Source organism: Ambystoma mexicanum, chromosome 6q (genome assembly GCF_040938575.1).
Source record: "Ambystoma mexicanum isolate Mex_15411 chromosome 6q, UKY_AmexF1_1, whole genome shotgun sequence".
In the NCBI taxonomy this organism is placed as follows: domain Eukaryota; kingdom Metazoa; phylum Chordata; class Amphibia; order Caudata; family Ambystomatidae; genus Ambystoma; species Ambystoma mexicanum.
The window spans coordinates 1,414,691,255-1,414,714,135 of NC_090937.1; the positions used below are offsets into that span (position 1 = coordinate 1,414,691,255).

The window sequence follows — 22,881 nt, forward strand, 5'->3', positions numbered from 1 at the left end:
CCTAGAGAATAGAAAGCATCCACAGGAACTTTTTGACTTCTGCTGCTTTTTAAGACTTTAAGCCTCTCCAAACTGCCTTTTAGCTAGGGTTGCGTTTTGAACTATTAAAGCCTTGCTTTGCAAAGAACTGCCTCTAGGGACTTGCGTTCTACTAGTATAACATTAACCAACTATTTTCCTTCCTAAAATTCACCATCTTGTATAGTTTTGCGGACTTATTTCAATTACTGTATTACTTTGTGTGTGAGTTATTACCAATAATGTGGTAGACCTGTCAAACTCTAATTGTAACCGTTCAGCAACTTAGAAGTGGCCTTTTTAAAGTATGCCTGTGTGTTTTGGTGTATTGTGCCAAATATTTACCAGTTACTAATATAGATCTATATTTTAATATACATTTATATGCAAGTGTTTCTTTGATGTGCATTACTAACTAGGTTCAGTGTACTTACCTACTGTTCACAACTTCCTCTTATGTTAATAATGACTGCTCTGCCACTCTACCAAGGTTCTCGAGTAGTACAAACTGATCTTAACAGCTGGGGAATCTACAAACCACTGGGCCAGCTTACTAAAGTTTCAACTCCAAAAGGGACTTTAGGAAAACTCCCAACACTGGTGTTCTAGCTGGTGGGATTTGTGAAGGTTGGATTACATGGACTCCTCATTGTATTTCAAAGAATCCATGCTCAAGGCTACTATACTGTAACGTACTAAACCAAGTCCACTATGGAAAACTATAAGGCAGAAGCTCTTATACCGCTTACTGTTGAAAAACAAAGAACGGTGTAAAGAAAAATGTCTTGGTACTGAAGGAAACAAAGCAGAGTTAACCCAAAATGTGTTTGTTAGGCAACATTGTATGCAGTATCCTTGTGGGGCACTAAAACAACGCTGACCTGGCAGTAGTAACCCCAACCTTTGGTATACGTCTGTACTACACAGGTTGGTAGTGTGGACGAGTAGTCAAGTTTATCTCAAGGGGGTCAATATGAGCTGTAGAGGAGTTACACAGAGGTTCACAGTGACAAGTATTCAAGTAAACACTTACACACAGGGTTTCTTGATAAAAACACATTTATTTATCAGTCAGTTAATAAGCCTTCTTCAGAAGTGAGCACTGAAAAAACACCACATAAATATACTTCAAAATGATACACTCTTAAGTTCAGAATCAGCAACTACCCATTTGGGATGGCATACAGCACCCACAGGTGACTTCAATTGCTAGGGTGCTGTTTACATTAATGTATTACTGTTGGCATTCAGAATTAGTTTAGAGCAAGTCAAAATGGAAAAGATTATTAGAGCAAACAAGACACCACAAATATTTCTTAAGCAGGCAAATACTTTCAGGTCCCCCAATAAGAGTCATTCAGTTAAAACAGGCTAAGCCAAAGTCAATAGGCAAGAGTCTATGGGCGGAAGCCCTTCTTTGAAGGTAAGTAAGTCTTTGCACAATGTTTCAGAAGTCAAGAAAAAGATTAACCAATGTAGGGCCACAAGCTGATTAGACTTGTGAGTAGTAGAAGATGCAAGCAACTCTACAGCAAGAGGTAAGTTATCTTAGACTTTGTACAGTACCTTTAAAATGAAGAATAAATGCAGAAGATGACTCCTGTTCCTGTGCAGCTCTGCAGATCTCACTCTTCCTGGACCTCAGTCGTGGGGACAAGAGGGAGGATGTCAGGGGACTCCTACACTGCAACGGTCAAAACTTGCAACCGTCAAACTTCACTTTAAGTGGCTGTTCAGTGTTTCAACTACTTGCGTCTACTGCAAATAGCAACACCTCCGTTCCTGGCTGTCGAGATGGACTTTCCTTACTTCTGGGATCCTGCACTCTGTTGATGGAGTTCAGACTCGGTCAGTCCTGCTACCTGGGATTCCGGAGGATCTTCCTGGAGCTCTTGGCCAACTTAAAAGCAACGCACACAATCTGGTGTTCCCATCGCTGGCTATACGGTCTCTCGCAACCAGGACTAATGTCTGGCAGAGGGACTCCCAGGACCCCCCCTTGTTAAATCTATACGGTTTCCAGCAGCAACTCTGGAAATTCAACCAGCTCCGAGATGGATGTCCAGGTGGCTTACTGTGGAGTCGATTGGTCCCACCAACTCAAGGGGAGAAGTCGTCCTTGCAGGGGCTTCTCTGTCGATGCGAACTCAGCGTTTCGGCACTGCAGCAGGGCTTCACCGGGCAAACCAACGGTCCAGGAGCGGCAGCAGGAATCTTTAAGTTCTTCGGTTCCTTCGTCCAGTGGTCGACTGCCTTTCAAGCCAAAAGAATTGCCTTTTATACAGTTCTCTCCTTTTCCTTCCAGCCTAGCTGTCAGTCACCCAGCATGGTGGCTGTCCTTGCCGGACAGTGAGCCAGCTAATCAGCACAGAGTGCATTTGGGTCTCCTAGGAGACTAAGCACAGGGAGTTTCGGGCACCTGGCTCACTTCCTGCCTACCCCAGACACCCTGGAGCCAGAGGCGGGCTTCACTCGTGAATCCCGCCAAAGGCAAAACGAACAAAGGGACCAAAGGGACCAAATCTGGTTTGGTGCGCAGAGTAAATCTCAAGGACCTTTCCACAAAGAAATGGCGAAAAAAGAAGACGGACCATTTTGACAAAAATTGCACCCTTGGGTGCTTTACTGCAGCTGCAAACGCAGCCCGCGCTAAATGCACACCATGGTAGTAAAAACAAAACCACTGCCACCAGCCATTTAGTGAGGAAAAAAGGGTAACATAAAAATGTTACATGAGAAGCTAGACAAAAAGGATACTAAGTAACCCCTCCAGCACCCTATTGTAAGATAGTGTGTGCTGGGTCTAGAAAGTTACAAATTTAAGTAAAGTCAATTTCACTTTACTGCTCTGGAAAACAGTACTTTATCCGAGAGAAGTTATTTAAACCTTGGGGAAATCTAAGAGACTTCCCTGTGCCACAGTACTAAAGGTGCTTTGTGACAATGTAAAAGAGGATGCCTGTGGAGTTTGTCAGACTCCTCAACCAAAAGAAACAGAGTTCAGAAATCGCATTTAAACACATGAGAGAGTGGGGAAAAAGGGTCTCACTCTCTCCATGTTAAAAAAATCAAGTCTTCAAAATCCAGCAAAGTTGCTGGGGATGTCTTCAAGGTAGAGAGAATTGGCACATTTCTGAGAATTCTCCCTAATATGCAGCAAGAGCGAGACATGAATACGCTGTCCCTTGATTCCACTTCTGTTTCAGAGTCCTCTCTGCCCGACACCTCCAGGAGCAGGAAGCCTCGTCTCCCCAAAGATTTGGTGAGTTTGTATGATGCAAAAATTGATTTTCTTGATACTGGCTGGGTACATTTAAGTTCACATTAAAGTATAAGGTATTCATGGAAGTGAGTTTGTTCAATGGAAAATCTCTAGGCTCCCCGAGAGTGGCTGTGATGGAGTTGAATAATGTTGATAGACAGGATTACCAGTTAGTAAAAACTACTCATATAGCCAGGTTTGAAAGACTCCTTCCCAATACCTAAAAAGGTTTGGGGCCCACAAGAAAAGAGAAGGTAACGTGTGGGCCACTTCGGTGTGTGAATGCCTGAAAAATGTAAAATGGGTGGATTAAGGGCTACAAGGTGAGCACTTATGATGGTATGAGGAGTCTCTTCATGATAGAAAGTATTTTTGATACCTGTTCCCCAGAGCTGCAACAGCACCTTGCTGACTAAGGAACCAGGCCCCAAGAAGCTAGCACTAGTTGCTGACTTATGGGGGGCCCAACAGGGCCATTCAAGGATTCTGGGGCTCCTCACAAGAAAGGTTGGGAAAAAGCATAAAAGGATGAGAAGGATCATTCCAAAAATCACCCACCGAAAGTGGGCCACAAACATAACAAGGCTAAACATCCACCTAAGCAACCTTATAGGGCTACTGAAACCTCTAGGCCCAAACCAGTGGGAGGTTATAAGAAGCCCCCATTCCAAAAGACATTTTGGACGTGTGGCGGTTTGTGGGTCTGGTGGCCATGTTAAAGGAGATCCCAGGTGTAAGGGTAACCCTTCAGGGATCGGATCTGCTCTGTCAGCTTAGCATGCATATATGATGTGGATATACCACTGACAGGGACTAGATTCTGTGTGGACAATAGGGCATTAAACGCAGTTACCAAGACTGAGTCCCATCCCTTGCCAAGGACAGATGAACGGGTTGATAAGCTGGGCTCAGCAAAATGCCTTGGTACTTTTGACCTGACAAGTGGTTATTGGCAGATTGCCATGACTGACCATGCCAAGGGGAAACAGCATTCTCCACCCCAGAAGGCTTGTACCAGTTTAAGGTCATGCCTTTTGGCTTAAAGAATGCACCTGCCACATTCCAAAGGATGGTGAACCATACTCTGAATGGGTTAGAGAACGTCTGCATGGCATATTTAGATGACTTTGCCGTGTTCAGCACTACCTGGGAAGAACATCACAACCACCTAGGACATGTGTTGCAGGCTCTTCAACAGACCAATCTGACCATCAAAGAAAGTAAATGGCACGTTGGCCAGAGCAAAGTAGTCTACCTTGGTCTCTGGATGTTCACCTGCAGCTCAGCATAGACTTGGACGGATTCGGCTTCTCAAAGACGTTGCACTGCAAATGGGTCGTAGGTCTCCTGGTATTCGCGGTCTGCAGCTCTGTAAAGTCACAGCACCTCAGGATTTGGCTCCAATTGCAGTCATCTCAGGAGTGGTTGGTCCCACCAGCCAAAAGGGAAGGAGGAGTCTTCAGCGCTCCTCTGTCGAGTGGAAAACGGGGTCAGGACAGCAGTGGTCGCCGACAGTGACGCAAAGGGTCTGCAGGATTCTCTGTTTGTCTTCAGCTTCGGTTACTTCAGTTTCCAGTGGTTGGCTTGCCTTTCACCTCAGGAAGCTCACCTTTTATTCAGTTTTTCCACACTCCTCAGAAAAATCTAAATGCATTTTACAGTAAGGGGAGGGTGGCTGTCCAATAAGGACAGCCAGCCCTTCCACCCCCCCAGACTGTTTCCATTCAGGCACTTAGGCAGACAAAGGGCAGGGAAATTAATTACTCCTCCCTCCCTCACTTCCTCACTTCCTGCCTGCCTTGACACACTGGAGCCTAAGCAGGGACACCCAAGGATTCCCGCCAAAGGCAAAACACCGACAGACCTCCCCCCTCCCAGAAGGTAGAAGGGCTAACAGAACAACCACAAAAGAAATGGCGGGAAAAGAAAGAAGCCACCATGTTAGAGCATATGTGACCCCATTGTGCACAACCGAGACTGAATACAGTCAGCGGTATAATAAAAATAGCACAATAGTTAGTAGAACACATCCATTGTATTATATTTCTGATTATAAAAGCACATAACCAAAACATGTAAGGAACTGCACAGGAACCTGCATCTGGGCTTGGATGAACTTGGCTCTCAAAGGAAAAAAATAAACATTATTGAAAAAGATTGTTTTTTTAACTTTTTTTCGGGAACAACCAAAGAGTGTCTGAGTTCTGCACGTCTTGTGGGAACTGCTGGTTGCACAGTTTAGGGCCCAATTGTCATTCACCACACGAGTTGAATCTTGACTGGGGAACCACCAATAGGTTCTTATCTTCAAATCAAAGTGGTCTAGTAGGAAGATGTGGAGAGATTGTCATACATTGGTATGGTCAGTACTCTATTTTTTTAAAGTTAGGAGTAAATTTATGTTAGGGAGTAAAAACATCCCACTCCTAATAGGAGTGTAACATAAGTGAGTACAACTGTTTTAATGCTACATCAGAAATGTTTTTGTAAGAAATATTTATTTGCACCTAGTTATTTATGCCCATTACAATATACTGATGCCTGATCTGAATATCAGCCAGTAATAGCTTCTTCCTGTGGCACTGTGTACTACTTGTCTAAACCTATATGGAGCTATGTGGGTGAAACCAGGGGGACCGACACCTTGTGAATGTTTTCCATTTTTTGTTGCAAGCATTTTTACACCCTAGTTGTCATTGGTGGGAGTATTTTCCTATTTTTAGGGCGTAAAAGTGGCTGATACACCCCATATCTGTAGGGCTGGGTTTGTTGGAGCCAGTTCATGAATGCACAGAGTGAGACAAAGGAGCTTAAAATCTTTTGCTAAAACGGAAACTAGTGGAGATGTCTCTGGTAAATGGCCACAGAATAATATTAAAAAGATGAAAAATTAAGCACACAGCAACATTTTGGCTTTTTGTTGTAGCTTGCGCAACAAGTAGTCCGATGCTAGAATAAAGGGCATTGTCATAATCGAAATTAAAGTTTACAAGTACACCCACCACGAAAGAATACATTCTTTAGGGATAAACTGGAAGGTCCTAAGCAAGGGGCGTCCAACTCTAGGCCTCGGGTTAGGAATCTAGACAGGTTTTCAGGATATCCCACATTGATATTCATGTAAATGCATTGGCATACATTTAGAATCATTGTCTGCCAATTTATCACATGAAAACTGATGGGGGGTATCCTGAAAATCCAACATGTTTCTGGACCTGCAGGCCTGGAGTTGGACCACGCTGTTCTAAGCAAACAGAACCAGTAGGATACCCTGGGAGGTTTGTTGGCTTGGATTTCAAGAGACAGATCTGCATCCCACATACACACCAGGTTCTTAGGCTTAATAAGTAGGGAGGGAAGCCAAAGAGGATAGGTGCTGTGTCTTAAAGCAATATGCCTAACCCAGCAACATAACCTTAGTTTTAGACAGATTCAATTGGAGGCCATTAAAGGTCATCCATTGCTAAATAACTCCCAGACATTCATCTAGTACAAAGACATTTGAGGGGAAAAGTCGCTTTAACAAAAATCTATATATGAATGGCATTTGAGATGAAAAGTGCAGATGATGGTCATTAGTGGTTGACGGTCAATATTAAACAGAGGAGACGAGGGGAGCCCTGTAGGACAACAATTGATTGAGCTGGGTTAGATGCATACGGGTTCATCTTCACAAATTGGTGAATCTTTGTAAAGAAACTCAAAAGTTTTAAGTGGATGGGTAGTTGGTCATGCAGTCCCACAATAACCAGGAGGTAAATGGCAAGTAGGCAAATGTGAATCGGCAAGCAGGATGCCTTTGATGCACCTAGGTAAGACTCAATTTAGGGACACAAATTAAAGTGCAGAACCAATGAGCAGTATACTGCATGTCAGGTACTAGAGAGAAGGGAATGGTAAGGTAATGGTTGCGTATTGCTTTTACTGGACACAGGAGAGCTCCACAAATGCCCAGGTTACCTAGAAAAGTAACACTATGAACACACAAGTATCAAAAGGGTGGAAATTAATGGTCTAGGACCCAAGTTTACACAAAACGCAAAATTGTAGCTTGCATGCTTATTCCATGCCCAGTTACCAAGGTGGGAGTTGAATCAGATCCACAACTTCCTTACAAGGGGAAGGGTATACGTGATCCTACGTTTATGCTATGGATTCCAGTTGTGCATATTGCTTATGCCCAGAGAGGTGAAACAGAAAACCCAAGAAAAGTCCTACCAGAAAGCAAAAGTTAAAACATCGGATGAAATCTACAACTGGACATGCCACTACTATCTGGGTATAAACATTCTGTATGTTCTAATCATATGACATGAAAGCACAATCATTACAGCTTGTATTTCTAAAAGATGGGATTTGCAGTCAAAACAAATCATTTTAAAGATAAACTGATTCATTTGTGCCTATAGAAGGGGCTTGGGACGAAACGGCCATTTTCCTTTTGTAGACTGCATGACAATAACATTCTGCCAAATTGGTTCATTTACAATGGTCTTTATGGGAATTTATACCACAGCTGCAACACTTACCTGCTCTTCAATAAACCTTCTCTGCCTAAAGAATTCCCAGTCTTCTTTTAGCATGCGTTGTTTGGTTTTTAACGCCATCTAAAATTACAAAATAGATCATGGACTAATGAAAGTAACTATGCAATTACATGACAGGTCAGCTCTGCAAAACGTGATTGACAGTTCAATCTGTGACTGCATTGTACAATAGCAAAATATCTTTGAAGTAATATCATGAATACTGCTAGTTTCAAAATCCCTGATCTCTTTACCTAAATGTTAACCACACTGCTCTTAAAGATATTCACTTACTCCAACCAGTGTACTATTCCTTTCTCACTTTGCAAACATAACTGGTGTGGACTGAAAAGGGTTACTTTCCTCAGCTTCTTCATATTGATTGGCAACTGAAAGTGGAAACCATGCTACTTCTGGGATTTTAATAATTTCCTACAGCAATTAGAACTTTTAGATACATCCTGTTACGGAGAATTCTCAGAAATGTGCCAATTCCCTCTACCTTATACACCCCCAGCAACTTTGCTGGATTTTTCAGGACTTGATTTTCTTAACCTGGTGAGAGTGAGACCCTTTTTCCCCACACTCTCGTGTATTTTAATGCGATTTCTGAACTCAGCGTTTCTTTTGGTTGTGGAGTGTGACAAACTTCATAGGCATCTTTCACATTGTGACACACAGCACCCTTAGTGCAGTGGCACAGGGAGGACTTAGATTTCCCCAAGGTTTAAATACCTTCTATGGGATAAACTACTGTTTCCCAGAGCAGTAAAGTGAAATTGACTTACATTGTTAACTTTCTAGACCCAGCACACACTAGCTTACAATAGGGTGCTGGAGGGGTTACTTAGTATCCCCTTTGTCTAGCTTCTCATTTAACATTTTTACGTTACCCTTTCCTCACTGAATGGCTGGTGGCAGTGGTTTAGTTTTTACTATCGTGGTGTGCATTTAGCGCGGGCTGCGTTCGCAGCCGCAGGAAAGCAACCAAGGGTGCCATTTTTGTAAAAATGGCCCTGGTCGTTTTTTTTTCGCCATTTCTTTGTGGAAAGGTCCTTCTTGAGATTTACTCTGCGCTGTTAGGGAAAATTCTCATGAATGTGCAAATTCCTTTCACCTTAGAGACCTCCAGCAACTTTGCTGGATTTTGAGGACTTGATTTTTTTTACCTGGAAAGAGTGAGCCTTTTTTTTCCAACTCTCATGTATTTTGCTGTGTGTTTTACTCTTGTGTTCTTTGATTGAGTTTTTAGAAAACTCCATAGGCATCATCTTTTCTTGTGTGTTACACAGCACCCTCAGTGCAGCGACACAGATGTCTTTTAAACTTCCCAAAGGTTTAAATACCTTCTCTGGTATTCCTTGTTTCCCAGAGAATTTAAAGTTAAATTGACTTTATTAGTCTTTTCAAATTCCTAGACCCAGCACACACTATCTTCCTATAGACCGCTGGAGGGGTTACCTAGTATCCCCAGTGTCTATAAACTCATGTAGCAGTCAAATGCTACCCTTTTCTATCAAAATGGCTTGTGGCAGTGGTTTTACAACGATCTACCATGGTTTTTCTCGACAATGAACAGCGCTAGCTAAAAATCGTGGGAGCCATGTTTTTCAAGACGGTCCCTTCAGCCCCTTTGTTTAAACGGGTCCCAGGCTTTTTTCACCATTTCTTTTTGGAAAGCTCCCTCTAGTGTTTGTCTCTGCGCACCAAACTAGGTTTGGTCCCTTTGTTTCTATGCCTTTGGCGGGCTTCAGGACTGAAGACCACCTCTGGCGTCTGAATGTCTGGGGTGCGCAGGAAGCGAGACAGGTGCCCGAAACTCCCTGCGCTTAGTCTCCTAAGAGACCTAAATGCACTATGGCGTGATTGGCTGACTGTCCGCAGGCAAGGACAGCCACCCTGCTGGGTCAGTGGCAGCTAGGCTGGAATGAATGGGAGAAAACTGTTTAAAAGGCAAGTCTCTTGGACTGGAAAGCAGAGTCGACCACTGGAACGTAAGAACCAAAGACGAGGTGGAAGAGGACAGCTGCTGCAACTCCTGGACCCTTGGTTTGCCCGGTGAAGCCCTGCTGCAGGTCCAAATTCCCAAGTTCATCTCGACAAAGAAGCCACTTCAAGGACGACTTCTTCCTTTGAGTTGGTGGGACCAATCAACTCGTAAGCCACTTGGATACCATTCTCAGAGCTGGTTAGGATTAACCAGGGGGCGGGGGGGGGGGGACACCAGCTTGTGTGCTTGACGCCAGATACTGGAACCGAAGATCTTCCATTTGGCCAGCTTGTTTGACCAGTCCCTGTGCAGTGCAGGAGTCCCGACATCCATCCTCTTGTCCCCACGACTGAGGCTCAGGAACAGCGAGATCTGCAGGAACTGCCAGGAACCAACGTCTTCAGCTGCATAATTTCTTCATATCAAGGTACTGTGCCAACCCGATTGAGAGAACTTCCCACTCGCGGTGAAAGTTCATGGAATTTTCCCAACTTGCAGGCCTATCAGCTTGTGACACAACATATGATTCTTTTTCGTACAAACTACTTCTGAGAACTTTGGCAAAGACTTTACCGTTTACAACAAGAACTGCTCTTTCCTATCCAAGACACTAGCCTATTGACTTTGGCCTAGGCCTATTTAATTGAATCGAGTCCTCTAGTGAACTGAAACTATTTGCACTGCCTAAGAAAGTATTTGTGATCTATTCTATTAACTTGTGCCTTTGTCCTCCTATTTAAAGTGACTGAAATGCCATGTTGCTCCTATTTCAGGGGAGCCTAATTTACTTAGAAATGTATTGGTTTGGTACTGAAGTGTATTTGTGTATGATATTAAGTTGCCTCCTTCTAGTGAAGGTTTTCTAAATGACTAATAAATGAATAAGTGTTTTTATCAAGAAATCCTGAGTGCAAGTGTCTACTTGAACCACTGTGATCGTAAGACCTCTGTGTAACCTTTTACTGCTCACATTCCCTCTTGAGATAAGCTTGGCTGCTCAGCTCGCAACCATAAACTGTGTAGTACCAAAGGTGGTTTTGCTTAGACCTGTAGTCCTAATTGTATGTGGTGGTCCCAGAGGGTACTGCATACAATTCTGCCTAACATGCACACCAAACCAGGTTTGGTCCCTTTCTCCGTTTTGTCTTTGGCGGGATTCATGAGTGAAGCCTGCCTCTGGCTCCAGAGTATCTGGGGTAGGCAGGAAGTGAGGGAGGTGCCCGAAACTCCTGCGCCTAGTCTCCTAGGAGACCCAAATGCGCTCTGTGGTGATTGGCCAGCTGACTGTCCGGCAAGGACAGCCACCCTGCTGGGTGACTTGACAGCTAGGCTGGAATGAAAGGAAGAGAACTGTATAAAAGGCGAGTCTTTTGGCTTGGAAGGCAGAGTCGACCACTGGACAAAGGAACCAAAGAACTTGAAGAGGACGCCTGCTGCAACTCCTGGACCGTTGGTATACCCGGTGAAGCCCTACTGCAGTGCGGAAACGCCAAGTTCGCATCGACCGAGAAGTCCCTGCAAGGACGATTTCTCCCCTTGAGTTGGTGGGACCAATCAACTCCAAAGTAAGCCACCTGGACATCCATCTCAGAGCTCGTTGGATTTCCACCGAGTTGCTGCTGGAAACTGTAGAGCCAGGGAGAGGAACACCAGTTTGTTTGCATTGTTTTTAAGTTGGCCAAGAGCTCCAGGAAGATCCTCCAGACTCCCAGGAAGCAGGACTGACCGAGCCTGAGCGCTCTCAGAGTGTGGGAACCCAGAAGCAAGGAAAATCCATCTCGACAGCCAGGAACCGCTGTTCCTATTTGTGTTGCTATTTGTGGTAGACGCAAGGAGCTGAAACACTGAACAGCCACTGAAAGTGAAGTTTGCTGGTTGCAAGTTTTGGCCGTCCCAGTGCAGGAGTCCGCCGACGTCCTCCCTCTTGTCCCACGACTGAGGCCCATTAAAGTGAGATATGCAGAGCTGCACAGGAACAGGAGTCATCTGCTGCATCTTTTCTTCATTTTAAAGGTACTGTACAAAGTCTAAGAGAACTTACCTCTTACTGTAGAGTTGCTTGCATCTTCTACTACTCGCAAGTCTAACAGCTTGTGGCCCTACATTGACTCATTTTTTTTTCAAAGACTTCTGAAACATTGTGCAAAGACTTTTCTACTTTCCTTCAAAGAGTGCTTCAGCCCATATAGACTCTTGCCTCTTGACTTTGGCTTAGCCCGTTTTAACTGAATGACTCTTATTGGGGATCTGAAAGGATTTGCCTGCTTAAGAAATATTTGTAGTATCTTGTTTGCTCGAATAATCTTTTCCCTTTTTGACTTGCTCCCAACTAATTCTGAATGCCAATGTTTGGGAGAATTCTCATATTCCCTTCACCTTAGAGACCACCAGCAACTTTGCTGGATTTTGAGGACTATTTTTTTACCTGGAGAGAGAGAGCTTTTTTTCCCCACTCTCTCATGTATTTTGATGTGTTTTACTCTTGTGTTCTTTGATTATGGTTTTTTTTAGATAAACTCCATAGAAATTATCTTTTCGTGTGTGTTACACAGCACCCTCAGTGCAGTGACACAGGGAAGCCTTTTAGGTTACCTAGTATTCCCTATGTCTAGAAACTCATATAGCAGTCAAATGCTTCCCTTTCCTATCGAAATGGATGGTGCAGTCGTTAAACAACGAACTACCATGATTTTTACCGACTGCAAACACTGCTAGCAAAAAAATCACAGGAGCCAGATTTTTCAAGATGGCACGTAAGACCCCTTTGTCTAAACCGGTCCTGGTCTTTTTTTGCCATTTCTTTTTGGAAAGGTCCTTCTAGTGTTTGTCTCTGCAAGACCGCCTCTGGCGCCCGAGTGTCTTGGGTGTGCAGGAAGTGAGGGAGGTGCCCGAAACTCCCTGTGCTTAGTCTCCTAGGAGACCCAAATGAACTCTGTGGTGATTGGCTGGCTGACTGTCTGGCAATGACAGCCACCCTGCTGGGTGAGTGGCAGCTAGGCTGGAATGAATGGGAGAAAACTGTTTAAAAGGCAAGTCCATTGGACTGGAAAGCAGAGTCGACCACTGGAACGCAAGAACCAATGACGAACTGGAAGAGGACGACTGCTGCAACTACTGGACCGTTGGTTTGCCCAGTAGAGCCCTGCTGCAGGTCCGAATCGCCAAGTTCACCTCGACAGAGAAGCCGCTTCAAGGACGACTTCTTCTCTTGAGTTGATGGGACCAATCAACTCTCAAGCCACCTGGATACCATTCTCGGAGCTGGTTAGAATTAAACAGGGGGAAGGACACCAGCTTGTGTGCTTGAAGAACAGCAACCGGAGTCGACAGTTTGCCAGCTTTGCGACCAGCCGCTGTGCAGGAGTCCGACGGCCTCCTTGTCCCCATGAGAGGGTCAGGTACAACGAGATCTACAGGAACAGAAGTCTTCAGCTGCATCTTTTTCTTCAATATAAGGTACTGTGAAAATCCGACCAAGAGAACTTACCTCCTACTGCGAAGGTTCATGGAACTTTGGCAACTTGTACGCCTAATCAGCTTGTGACCCAACAAACCAACCTTTCATCCGTGAACTACTTCTAAGAACCGTGGCAAAGACTTTTCCGCTTTAAATACCAGAACCGTTTTCACTTATGCAAGACACTAGGCCATTGTCTTTGGCCTACCTATTGCATTGACTCAACTCCTCTGGTGAACTCAAACCATTTGCACTGTTTTAAAGTAACTGTAATATTAGTTTTATTAACTTATGCCTTTTTGCTCCTACTTCAATACTATTTGGCTCCTACTTCAAGGGAGCTCAACTGCTTAGTAATCAGTATTGTAGTATAACTTGTGTGTGATCATGGTTGCCTCATTTAGTGAATGCTTTATCAATGATTGTGTAATAAATTAAGAAGTGTTTTACCAAGAAACCTTGAGTCTAAGTGTCTGAATACTTGTCATGTAGACCTTTGTGCAACACCCTTACAAGCTCACATTCCCTCATGAGGTAAGCCTGGCTGCTCAGCTCGCTACCAAAAACTGTGTGGTACAGACTTATACCAAAGGTTGGTTTTGCTTACACCTGTAGTCTCAGTTGTTTGTAATGGTTCCAGAGGGTACTGCATGCAAACTTTGCTTAACAGCCAACCGTAATTATTAATGTCAACAGCACCATAGCAATTGAAGTCCCCTGTGGGTGTAGGTCCCTGCTGTATGTCATCCCAAATGGGTAGTTACCGATTCTGAACTTGAGAGTATCATTTTGAAGTATATTTGTGTGGGGTTGTACAGTGCTCCCTTCTGAAGAAAGCTTACATTAACTGATTGGTAAATAAATTAATAATATTTTATCATGAAACCCTGTGCATAAGTGCTTGCTTGGATACTTGTCACTGTGAAACTCGTCTAACTCCCTTACAGCTCACATCTACCCCTCTTGAGATAAGCCTGGCTACTCATCCACACTACCAACCTGTGTAGTACAGACTTATACCAAAGGTTGGGTTACTACTGCCAGGTCGTCAGGATTGTTGTAGTGCACCCTAAGGGTACTGCATACAATCTTGCCCAACACATCCGAAGGGCAATGAAAGGGTTCATGCTTAGAGAAGGTCTGAAAAGATATCCATATAGCTACTATGCACATTAAAACCATGAGCATATTATAGAAAGGTGCATGAGAAAAGTAAACAACTGCGACAGTGAAGCTGCAACTTATACGGTCAGTCCACCTCTTTCCTCTCCCACACTCCTGCCCCCATTGCAGTGCTACTGTGGGATTTTGCAGAGGTGCCTTTTAAGAAAGATTTCTAAAATCAGCCCTGGGTTTGGATTTTAAAAGGCCAAACTATTATGTAGACACTGAGAATAGCCAAACCGAATCACGGTAAAGTAGACTAGCACAAGACTTTGGGCCTCATTACGACCCTGGCGGTAAGGGGTTTACGCCAGCGTTAGCTGCGCCGACCCCTTACCGCCAATTACGAGGTCCCTTAGCGCCATGGAGGTTTTAACACCCGCTTTTAGCGGGTGTTAAAATCCATGGCGCTAAGGGACCATGGAGTTAATTACGCCACCGTAATTTACGGTGGCGTAATTAACGCCTTCCCCACTCCCATTATGCCCTATGGGGCAAAAATGGGAATGGGGAAGGGTAAATGGGGATTGGGGACTTACCGCCCCGCCAAGGTCGGAATGGGGCGGTAAGTCCGCCAACCACGATGGCGTAAACGTAGTTTACGCCATGGTGGTAAAGTCACGGCCCAGGCGGTAACTTACCGCCTGGGTCGTAATGAGGCCCTTTGTCTTTATATATATAATACATTACTCACTGTTATCGTATTTCTGATGCTTGTATCTGCTTAGATTCACATGCTGTGCACAGGCCGACATCTAGTGGAAGCTGCAGAGTATTAAAGTTGTTTTCGAAACCAACTCAAAAAGGGACATCGACAGGGCGTGCCAGTAATACTATCCCTAGTGTGACGTCCACTGTACCCATGATCTTTCACGCATCGAGGTCCCTCAGATTGTTATTTATCTGACATGAGGTAGCATGAAGTGTAGAGCGAGTACAGTTGTATCCAAGCAGATACTTATCAGACATGTTCATAAGCTTTCAATGCGCCTTCGCCGAGGGGAGGAAGGGTGGGTGCATGTGAATCTAAGCAGATACAAACATCAGAAATACAATTACAGTGAGTAATGTATCTCTTCTGAGGCTTGTGGAATCTGCTTAGATCACATGCTCTGCATAGATTAGCTAGCAGTGTTCGAAGAAGGTGGTGGGATGTGAGAAGGTTCATGGGCGAACAGATGTCTTAGAACCGCTTGTCCCACCTGTGCATCTGTCTTGGAATGAGGTCAATACAGTAATGCTGAGTGAAAGTGTGTTTTGAGTTCCATGTAGTTGCTTTGAAAATCTTGTCTTGAGGGACATTTGCAATGCAAGCCAGAGTGGCTCCTGTGCTCCTTGTGGAGTGAGCTCTGGGCGTAAAAGGCAGTGTCTTGTTTGATAGGGAATAGAACAATTGTATACATCTGACTATCCACCTGGAGATGGCATTCTTTGAAATGTGGTTTCCTTCTCTGCCTGGTACTATGCAGGCAAACAGTTGATCTATTTTCGGTCTGATCTTGCCTACATAGTAGAGGACCGCCCTCCTCAAATATAGTATGTGGAGTTTTACCTCAGCTGAGCTGGTGAGATCCTGAAAGAAAGCCAGTAGCTCAATAGACTGGGTTACCTGAAATTTAGAGATGAACTGCTCTAACAATGCTTGTATTTCACTAACTCTTCTTATGGAAATGATCGCCACTAAGAAGGCAGTCTTGTAAGTCAGGTGTTTGAGACTAGACTTATGCATCTGCTTGAAGGGAGGTACCATGAGCTTAGCAAGTACAACGTTGAGATCCCATCCTGGTGGTGGATTAGAAATTGGAGGGTTTTAGGGAGATTATATTGGACTCCTGAGCGTATGTGTGCCTTAGGATTGGTTGCTGATGATTTGTGTTGGGGATATGGGAAGGGAAAGGGAGCTTGCTTCATATGTTGTGGAATTGTCCCAGGGTAATTACCTTTTGGTGTGAAGTCCTTGACAGATTAGATTTGACCCTTTCTATTAAATTTTCAAGAGGACCATTGCAAGTCTTGCTACTGGCAAATACTGGTCGATGTGTAACGGCTCATTTATATGGTTCATGGATAAAGCGAATTTTGGTAATTGCAGTGAAACAGATTTTGAAAGTTTGGAAGACACGGAAGAAACCAATGGTGGAAGAATGGATCAATGATGTAGTGATATTGTCTAATTTTGAATTGGTTATGTATAAGAGGAGGGGTAAGGAGGAAGCTTTGTGGATTTTCTGGAAATCTTTTATTGAATTATATAGTAATAGTTTGTTACCTACATGATCAGCTAGTCTAGGTGAATAAATATTTGTATTATTGTTTGTCTTGTCTTCTGATTGTGATTAGATGATTGTTTAGTTTTGAGTGTATTGTTATTTGTTGAGTCTTGTTTTGTGTTCATATGTTGGGGATTTTGGTTCATTTTGTTGTATAGGACTTGTTAGGAAATGTTTTCTGATTCCATTGTATATGCTTTTTTGAATTTCTTTTTTATGTGCATTTCTTTGATTCATTGGGATATGGCGATTTTAAGGGATGTATGGTCAGTCTAGAAAAGTAGACACCCCTCGAATGGAAGGCAATGCAGGATAATTGGTTGGCCGAAGACCAACCGCCTCATTTAAAGTATAAAGAATATATGCTCATTACGTAGCTATTCGTTTAACTAGTGTGTGGCCATTTTAAGGTAACCAGAATCGCCATTTTGTTTTCTCTATGTTTCCTTTTAACATCGCCACTTTTGCCTCATGTAAAACTGCTTTGCTGTAGATATTATTTCGCTTCAATGGTCCAAGGTTATTAAAGACATGTTGAAACATTGCGCGAGGAGCCAGACAGAAAAGCCCATTTTCCTCCTTCACATATCCTTGGAAGTGGTGAGCAAGGATTTCTTATCAGTACGCGGATGCCAGTGAGTCTCCTTAAAAGAATAGCAATGCACGAAACTAATATTAAAGGGTTTGAATTATGTTGTTCTTTACGGCCCCCCTTCTGAGCGCTGTGAGCCCCAGAGAGCAAGCAGACCTCTGGGGCGTGAATCGAAACCAGGAGATAGTAAGGCCTGGAATGTGCCAGTCCCCCTACACGCAGCTTGTCCATGAAAACAGAAGAGCTGTGTTCTCGCAAATAAAGAATAGTTTCTGTAAATTCGAGATTGCAAACTGTTACTAAATATGGTGATCCAAAATGTCATATTCGTCACCATTGTCAATTATCGCCTCCACTTCAAAGGGAATGAATTAGGGGCGGCATCGAATGTGTCAAATGTGTCATTACTGATTGCGAGATGCTCACTTTGTATATATGTAAATGATGTACAATTTTCGCTCTCTTGGGTCCCCCGAGGTCCGTTAGACACACGTCGCGGGGCGTGGGACCATTTGGCCAACTGGGACTATTCGTTTTTTTGCAATAAACCCTAGATTTTGGGAATACAACCTTGTATCTGACGTATCAGTTTGTGTGTGGTGATTGTGCCTTGTTTCCACATCCGAGCGTCCCTCAGGGGCCCCTTCAGCATGTGATATCATATGCTATATTTCATGTTGATCTTGGTTGTATTTTATCTTACATGTACTTGGTTGAATAAGAAATAAAGTTAGTAAAAAAAGAAATTTAAAAAAAAGAAATTGGAGGGTGAAGTCTCTTTATCCCTTCCATGAATGCTTTGATGACAGGCTCCTTCCACCACGAGACCTTACGGTGGGAGGTGGTGTAGGCTGACAAGGCCGCCAGGTGGACCTTTAAAGAGTTGAATACTAATCCTGAATCCAGCAAGTGGAGCATATAAATTAGAATGTGGGATGGAGTATATTCTATGGGGCTAATTTGTTTAGAGAGGCACCAAATTACAAATCTCCTCCACTTGTCAAAATAACAGTGCCTAATGTTAGGCTTTCTTGCTTCCTTCAAGATATCCATACGCACCTCTGTGGTAGATTAAGATGTCCAAACTCTGAATTCAGGAGCCATGCTGCCAAGTTCATTGAGTGAGGTTGAGGGTGCACCGTTAGTCCCCCGTGCTGAGTGAGCAGATTGCACAGGAGCTTGAAGGTATCGCACATCGCCAGTTTGCACAGATGTGGATACCAGGGTTGTCTTGCCCACATAGGAGCAACTAGGATGAGGGTCACCTGTTCCTTGTGTCTCTAGTTCACCACCTTACTCATGAGAGGTGTTTGGGGGGGGGAGGGGGGGGCGTAAGCGCAAATTGCCCTGATCAGTTCATCCACAGGGCGTTCCCCTTGGAGCCTGGCTGGGAGTACCTGGACGCAAAGTCTGGGCATTGACAGTTTTTGCTTGTAGCGAACAAGTCTATTGTGGGGAAACCCTATTGGGAGAAGGTGTTCTACGACCCCTGCGTGTTAGTTGCCACTCGTGTTCTACTGGTAGGGGATCTCTGCTTAATGAGTCTGCCAGAGAGTTGAATTCCCCTGGAACGTGCTGTGACGATAAGAATATGTTCCGTTTGAGTGCCCATTTCCAAATTTGTTGCGCAAGCCTGGCCAGATTTGGAGAACGTGTGCTTCCCCGGTTTGTTGAGTGCTGTCAGTCAGGACTTGGACAGATTGGTTTGCTAGGTGAACATCGAATGCCTGAAGGGCTTTGAATACTACGAGCAGTTCTAGCAGATTGATGTGGTTCTGTGCTGCCGCACAAGACCTCAGACCCTGAGCTGTGTGGTGAAGGTAGTGAGCCCCCGACCCCACGAGTGAGGCATTGTTGCAAAAATCACTTGTACTTCCGGTTCGTAGAAGGGTTTCCCCCTTCAACAGATTTTCTCTTGTCCACCAGCGAAGATTTTGTACTAGTGCTGGTGAAACAACCACTAGATCGTCCCACTGACCACTTGCCTGAGACCACTTTTGCCAACCACTCCTGCATGGGTCACAGGCACGCGTGTGGCACCAGGTAAAGATGCCATCATGCCTAGCAAACGCATAGCTTTGTGCACCCTTATATGGCGGCCGGCCTGATAATGCAGTATTTGCAGTAACATGTTTTGGACTCTTTCCTCTGAGGAAAGACCAACCCCTCTTGTGTGTTTATAACAGCTCCTATGAACTGTTTGGTTGTGCATGGCACTAGGTTTGATTTTTTCATGTTGATGGAGAAACCCAATTGTAAGAGAAGGTTGATAGTTCTTTGAATTTTTTGCCAGCAAATAAGGGAAATCTCCCCTGTAATCAGCCAATCGTCCAAGTAATGGTACACTGGGATTGCCTCACTGCGCAAGTGTGCTGCCACCACCGCCAGTACCTTCGTGAATACCCTTGGAGCAGATACTATTCCAAAGGGCAGCACTTTGAATTGGTAGTGCTGGTTCGCCATCTTGAAACGCAAGAATCTTCTGTGCGCTGGGAACATTGAAATATGAAAATAGTCATCTTTCATATCCAGTGTTGCCTTGCAATTCCCCTTTTTTAGTAGAGGGATGACCTCTAGTAGCGTAATCATGTAGAACTTTTGTGGCTTGGCATACTTGATTGCAGGGCGCAAATCTAATACTGAGCGCATTGTTAGACCTTGCTTTGGCACAAGGAAGTAATTTGAATAGATACCCTGGCTTATCTGGTTGACCGGGACGACTTGTATGGTGTCTTTTAAGATAAGCGTGGCGATTTCCGCGTGGAGGATGCACTGGTGTTCTTTGGAATGGGTCTTTTAGCATAGGGCGTGGTTCTGGGGTCGCTCGAGGAGCTCTATAAACTATCCACCTGCTACGGTGGACAGCACCCATCTGTCTGAGGCGATTCCCTCCCATGCTTGGAGGAAGTTGGAAATGCACCCTCCTCCTGGAGAGGCATGGGAGAGCTATGATTCTGCCAGCATTGTCTGCGTCGTCAAGACTGTTTTTAAGCAAGCAGCTGGAAACTGCCCTTCCTTCTGAAGACACCAGAGCTAATTGAGACTTGAGGGGTTCCGGGGCTGAGGAGAGTGATGCCGAGACCTCTTCCCATTTATGGCAATTGAAACTGGCTAACAGTAGAATTATTAGCTATTCTGGTCTGGAAAGCAGCGGAAGAGGCAACCTTTCTGCCCATAGTGTATAGCCTCTTACTTTTCTTGTCTGGAGGAGCCTCAGAGGAGGCTAGGGAAGTACCTGCCTTTTCCTTGTCATAGTAACGATGAGCGAGTCAGGTTTTAGTTGACCCCTGATGTACAGCGGGTCAGATGGGGCAGTCCTGAAAAGTTTTTCTATGCGGGGGTTCACCGCCCACGTCTGATTTGGTGTTTCTAGCGAGGGCTGTACCTTTCGCTGGACAGATTTTAGTAGGGGAATAAATTGAGACAGCCTTTTTATCTACCAAGATCTTGTCAACAAAATCCTTGTCCTGCGGATCTTCTTGAGTAGCTATCTGGAAGTGCTTGGCTGCTTTAATTAGTACTTCATTTAAAAAAGAGGCTGATTATCTACGAGTGAACCCATCACCACGAGGTCATTATCCACTGGCGAGTCGATGTTGTACATGACAGTATCTGAGTCACCCTCATAGTCCTCATTTACATAAGGGTCTGCGGCCTCCTGACTATATAGATCCTCATGATCAGTGACCGGGTCATATAGTTCAATGATAGTGGGATCTTGCACTGGCTCACTAGGGCGAGACATTTTAGCAAGGGATTGAACAGGCTTTAGAGACCCAGAGGCCGCTGTTGTTGGAGGGGTGGAGTGAAAACTTGCGAAGTAGTTCGGGTCTTTTTCATAATACTTTGCCATGAAAGACATTGTACTCATGACCCTATCTATATCTTCAGATGACCATTGGGCAGAACTAGGATAAACTATTTGTTGAGGTGGGAGACCCAAATCTTCTGGAGTGGGTGGGAGTTTAGTAGAGAGTGCAGCCTTTTTCTTTCGGGCTGAAGATAGGGAATCTTGTACCTGAGGTTTCTTACTCTTCTGAGGGGCCTTAAGTGATTTATCTCCATGAGGGGTCTTGGAAGAACTCTTCCCAGACTCCTTTGGGATGTGCTTTTCTATTGGATGGGCTAGTCCCATCTGTGTGGGCTTTTTTTTACCTATTTCGACGAGGGACGTCTTATTTCGGCTACGGCCTTCCCAAAGTCTCATCCTCTGATTCGAGATATTCGGGAATATCTTTAGCCACAAAGTCTGATCTGTCTTTTGACAGTTGGGATTTGTCATGAGGCGATCTGGAGTGCCCAGAGGACAAAGAATCAACTGACCTTTCTGTAGACGACGTGCGGTGTGCTCGACACGTGTGTCGAGTCACGCGGTGGGTTGTGTGATTGGTGCCGGGGGTACTGTCAGCACTTCCTCCGCCGGGTGTTGTCCCTGTAACAGGACCGCCAGACTGTGTGTTGGGATCGGGGGCCTGCGCCTGGGAAACCGGAGTAACCCTATCGCCTTCACTGACTAATACCGCGGCATTGCTGCCATCGCTGAAGGCACCCTCTACTTCCATGGCCTCGAGTTGTCTGGTGTAGTGGGCCCAGCATTTAGTTGATCAGTCCTTCAAAGTCTTCGGCTTGAAGATTCTGCACGCTCGACAAGAACCCTCAACGTGGTCTCTCGGAAGACACAGGTTACAGACAAGGTGTTTATCGACCCATAGGAATTTCTTGTTGCACTTAGTGCAAAATGTAAAGGGGGTCCTGTCCATAACAGAATGACACGGCAGCTAAGCGAATGTAGTGTACGTAAAGGGGTATATACACATTCTAAAATTACCCTCCCTCTCTCTGTGTGAGCCGAAGCCCGTAGCGTCCTTCCAACGCCGTAACGGATCCATCGACGGGAGTCTTTTGACAGTTGCTTCTGGTTCTTCATCGGCGTCAGGTGTCTCGATAGTCGGTGATTATAAAGGATAGTAAGAAGAATTATCGTTAATTTGGTAATAATAAATGGCGATAAGCCAAAAGAGGAACTTCGCTATAACCGTCCGAATATGATCGCAGAAAAAAAACAATCTGAGGGATCTCGACGCGTGTAGGATAATGGGTATAGTGGACATCACACTAGGGTTAGTATTATTGGCACACCTTGTCGACGTCCCTTTGAGTTTCGAAAACAACTAATACTCTGCAGCTTCCACTAGATGTCGGCCTATGCACAGCATGTGATCTAAGCAGATTCCACAAGTCTCAGAGATATATATATATATATATATATATATATATATCTCTATCTCCGGGTGTTGTGTAAGATTAACTGCTTTAATTTTTCTAGTGTGTTTTGGGCCTATAATAAATAGAGTATTGTTGTACTTACCCGTCTAAGCAAAATCATTGTGTGTTTCACTGTGTGGACTCATTGTGGACCCCTGACCTCACTCACCTTTTGTGAGCCTAAGCCTTGACCACTCTCCACATTTACCTTGATTGGGTTTGGCTAATCTCTGAGTTCTCCCGTTGACCAGGCCAGATTTTAAAAATCCATCTTAACATGGATACTTCAGGAGTCGTCTTCAGATCTTCAGCAGGCTGTTCTCCTAAAGATTCTTGG

General features: G+C 44.5%; 1 protein-coding gene across 5 annotated transcripts in view; it reads right to left on the reverse strand.

Moving 5' to 3' along the window:
* Positions 1–22,881, reverse strand: part of FAM193A (family with sequence similarity 193 member A) — a 974,920-nt gene that overhangs the window by 738,252 nt on the left and 213,787 nt on the right. For all 5 annotated transcript variants that reach the window (XM_069632109.1, XM_069632106.1, XM_069632108.1 and 2 more), the window contains one exon: positions 7,810–7,887. In XM_069632109.1, coding sequence (XP_069488210.1) covers positions 7,810–7,887 — 78 coding nt within the window. The remainder of the gene's footprint in view (positions 1–7,809; positions 7,888–22,881) is intronic.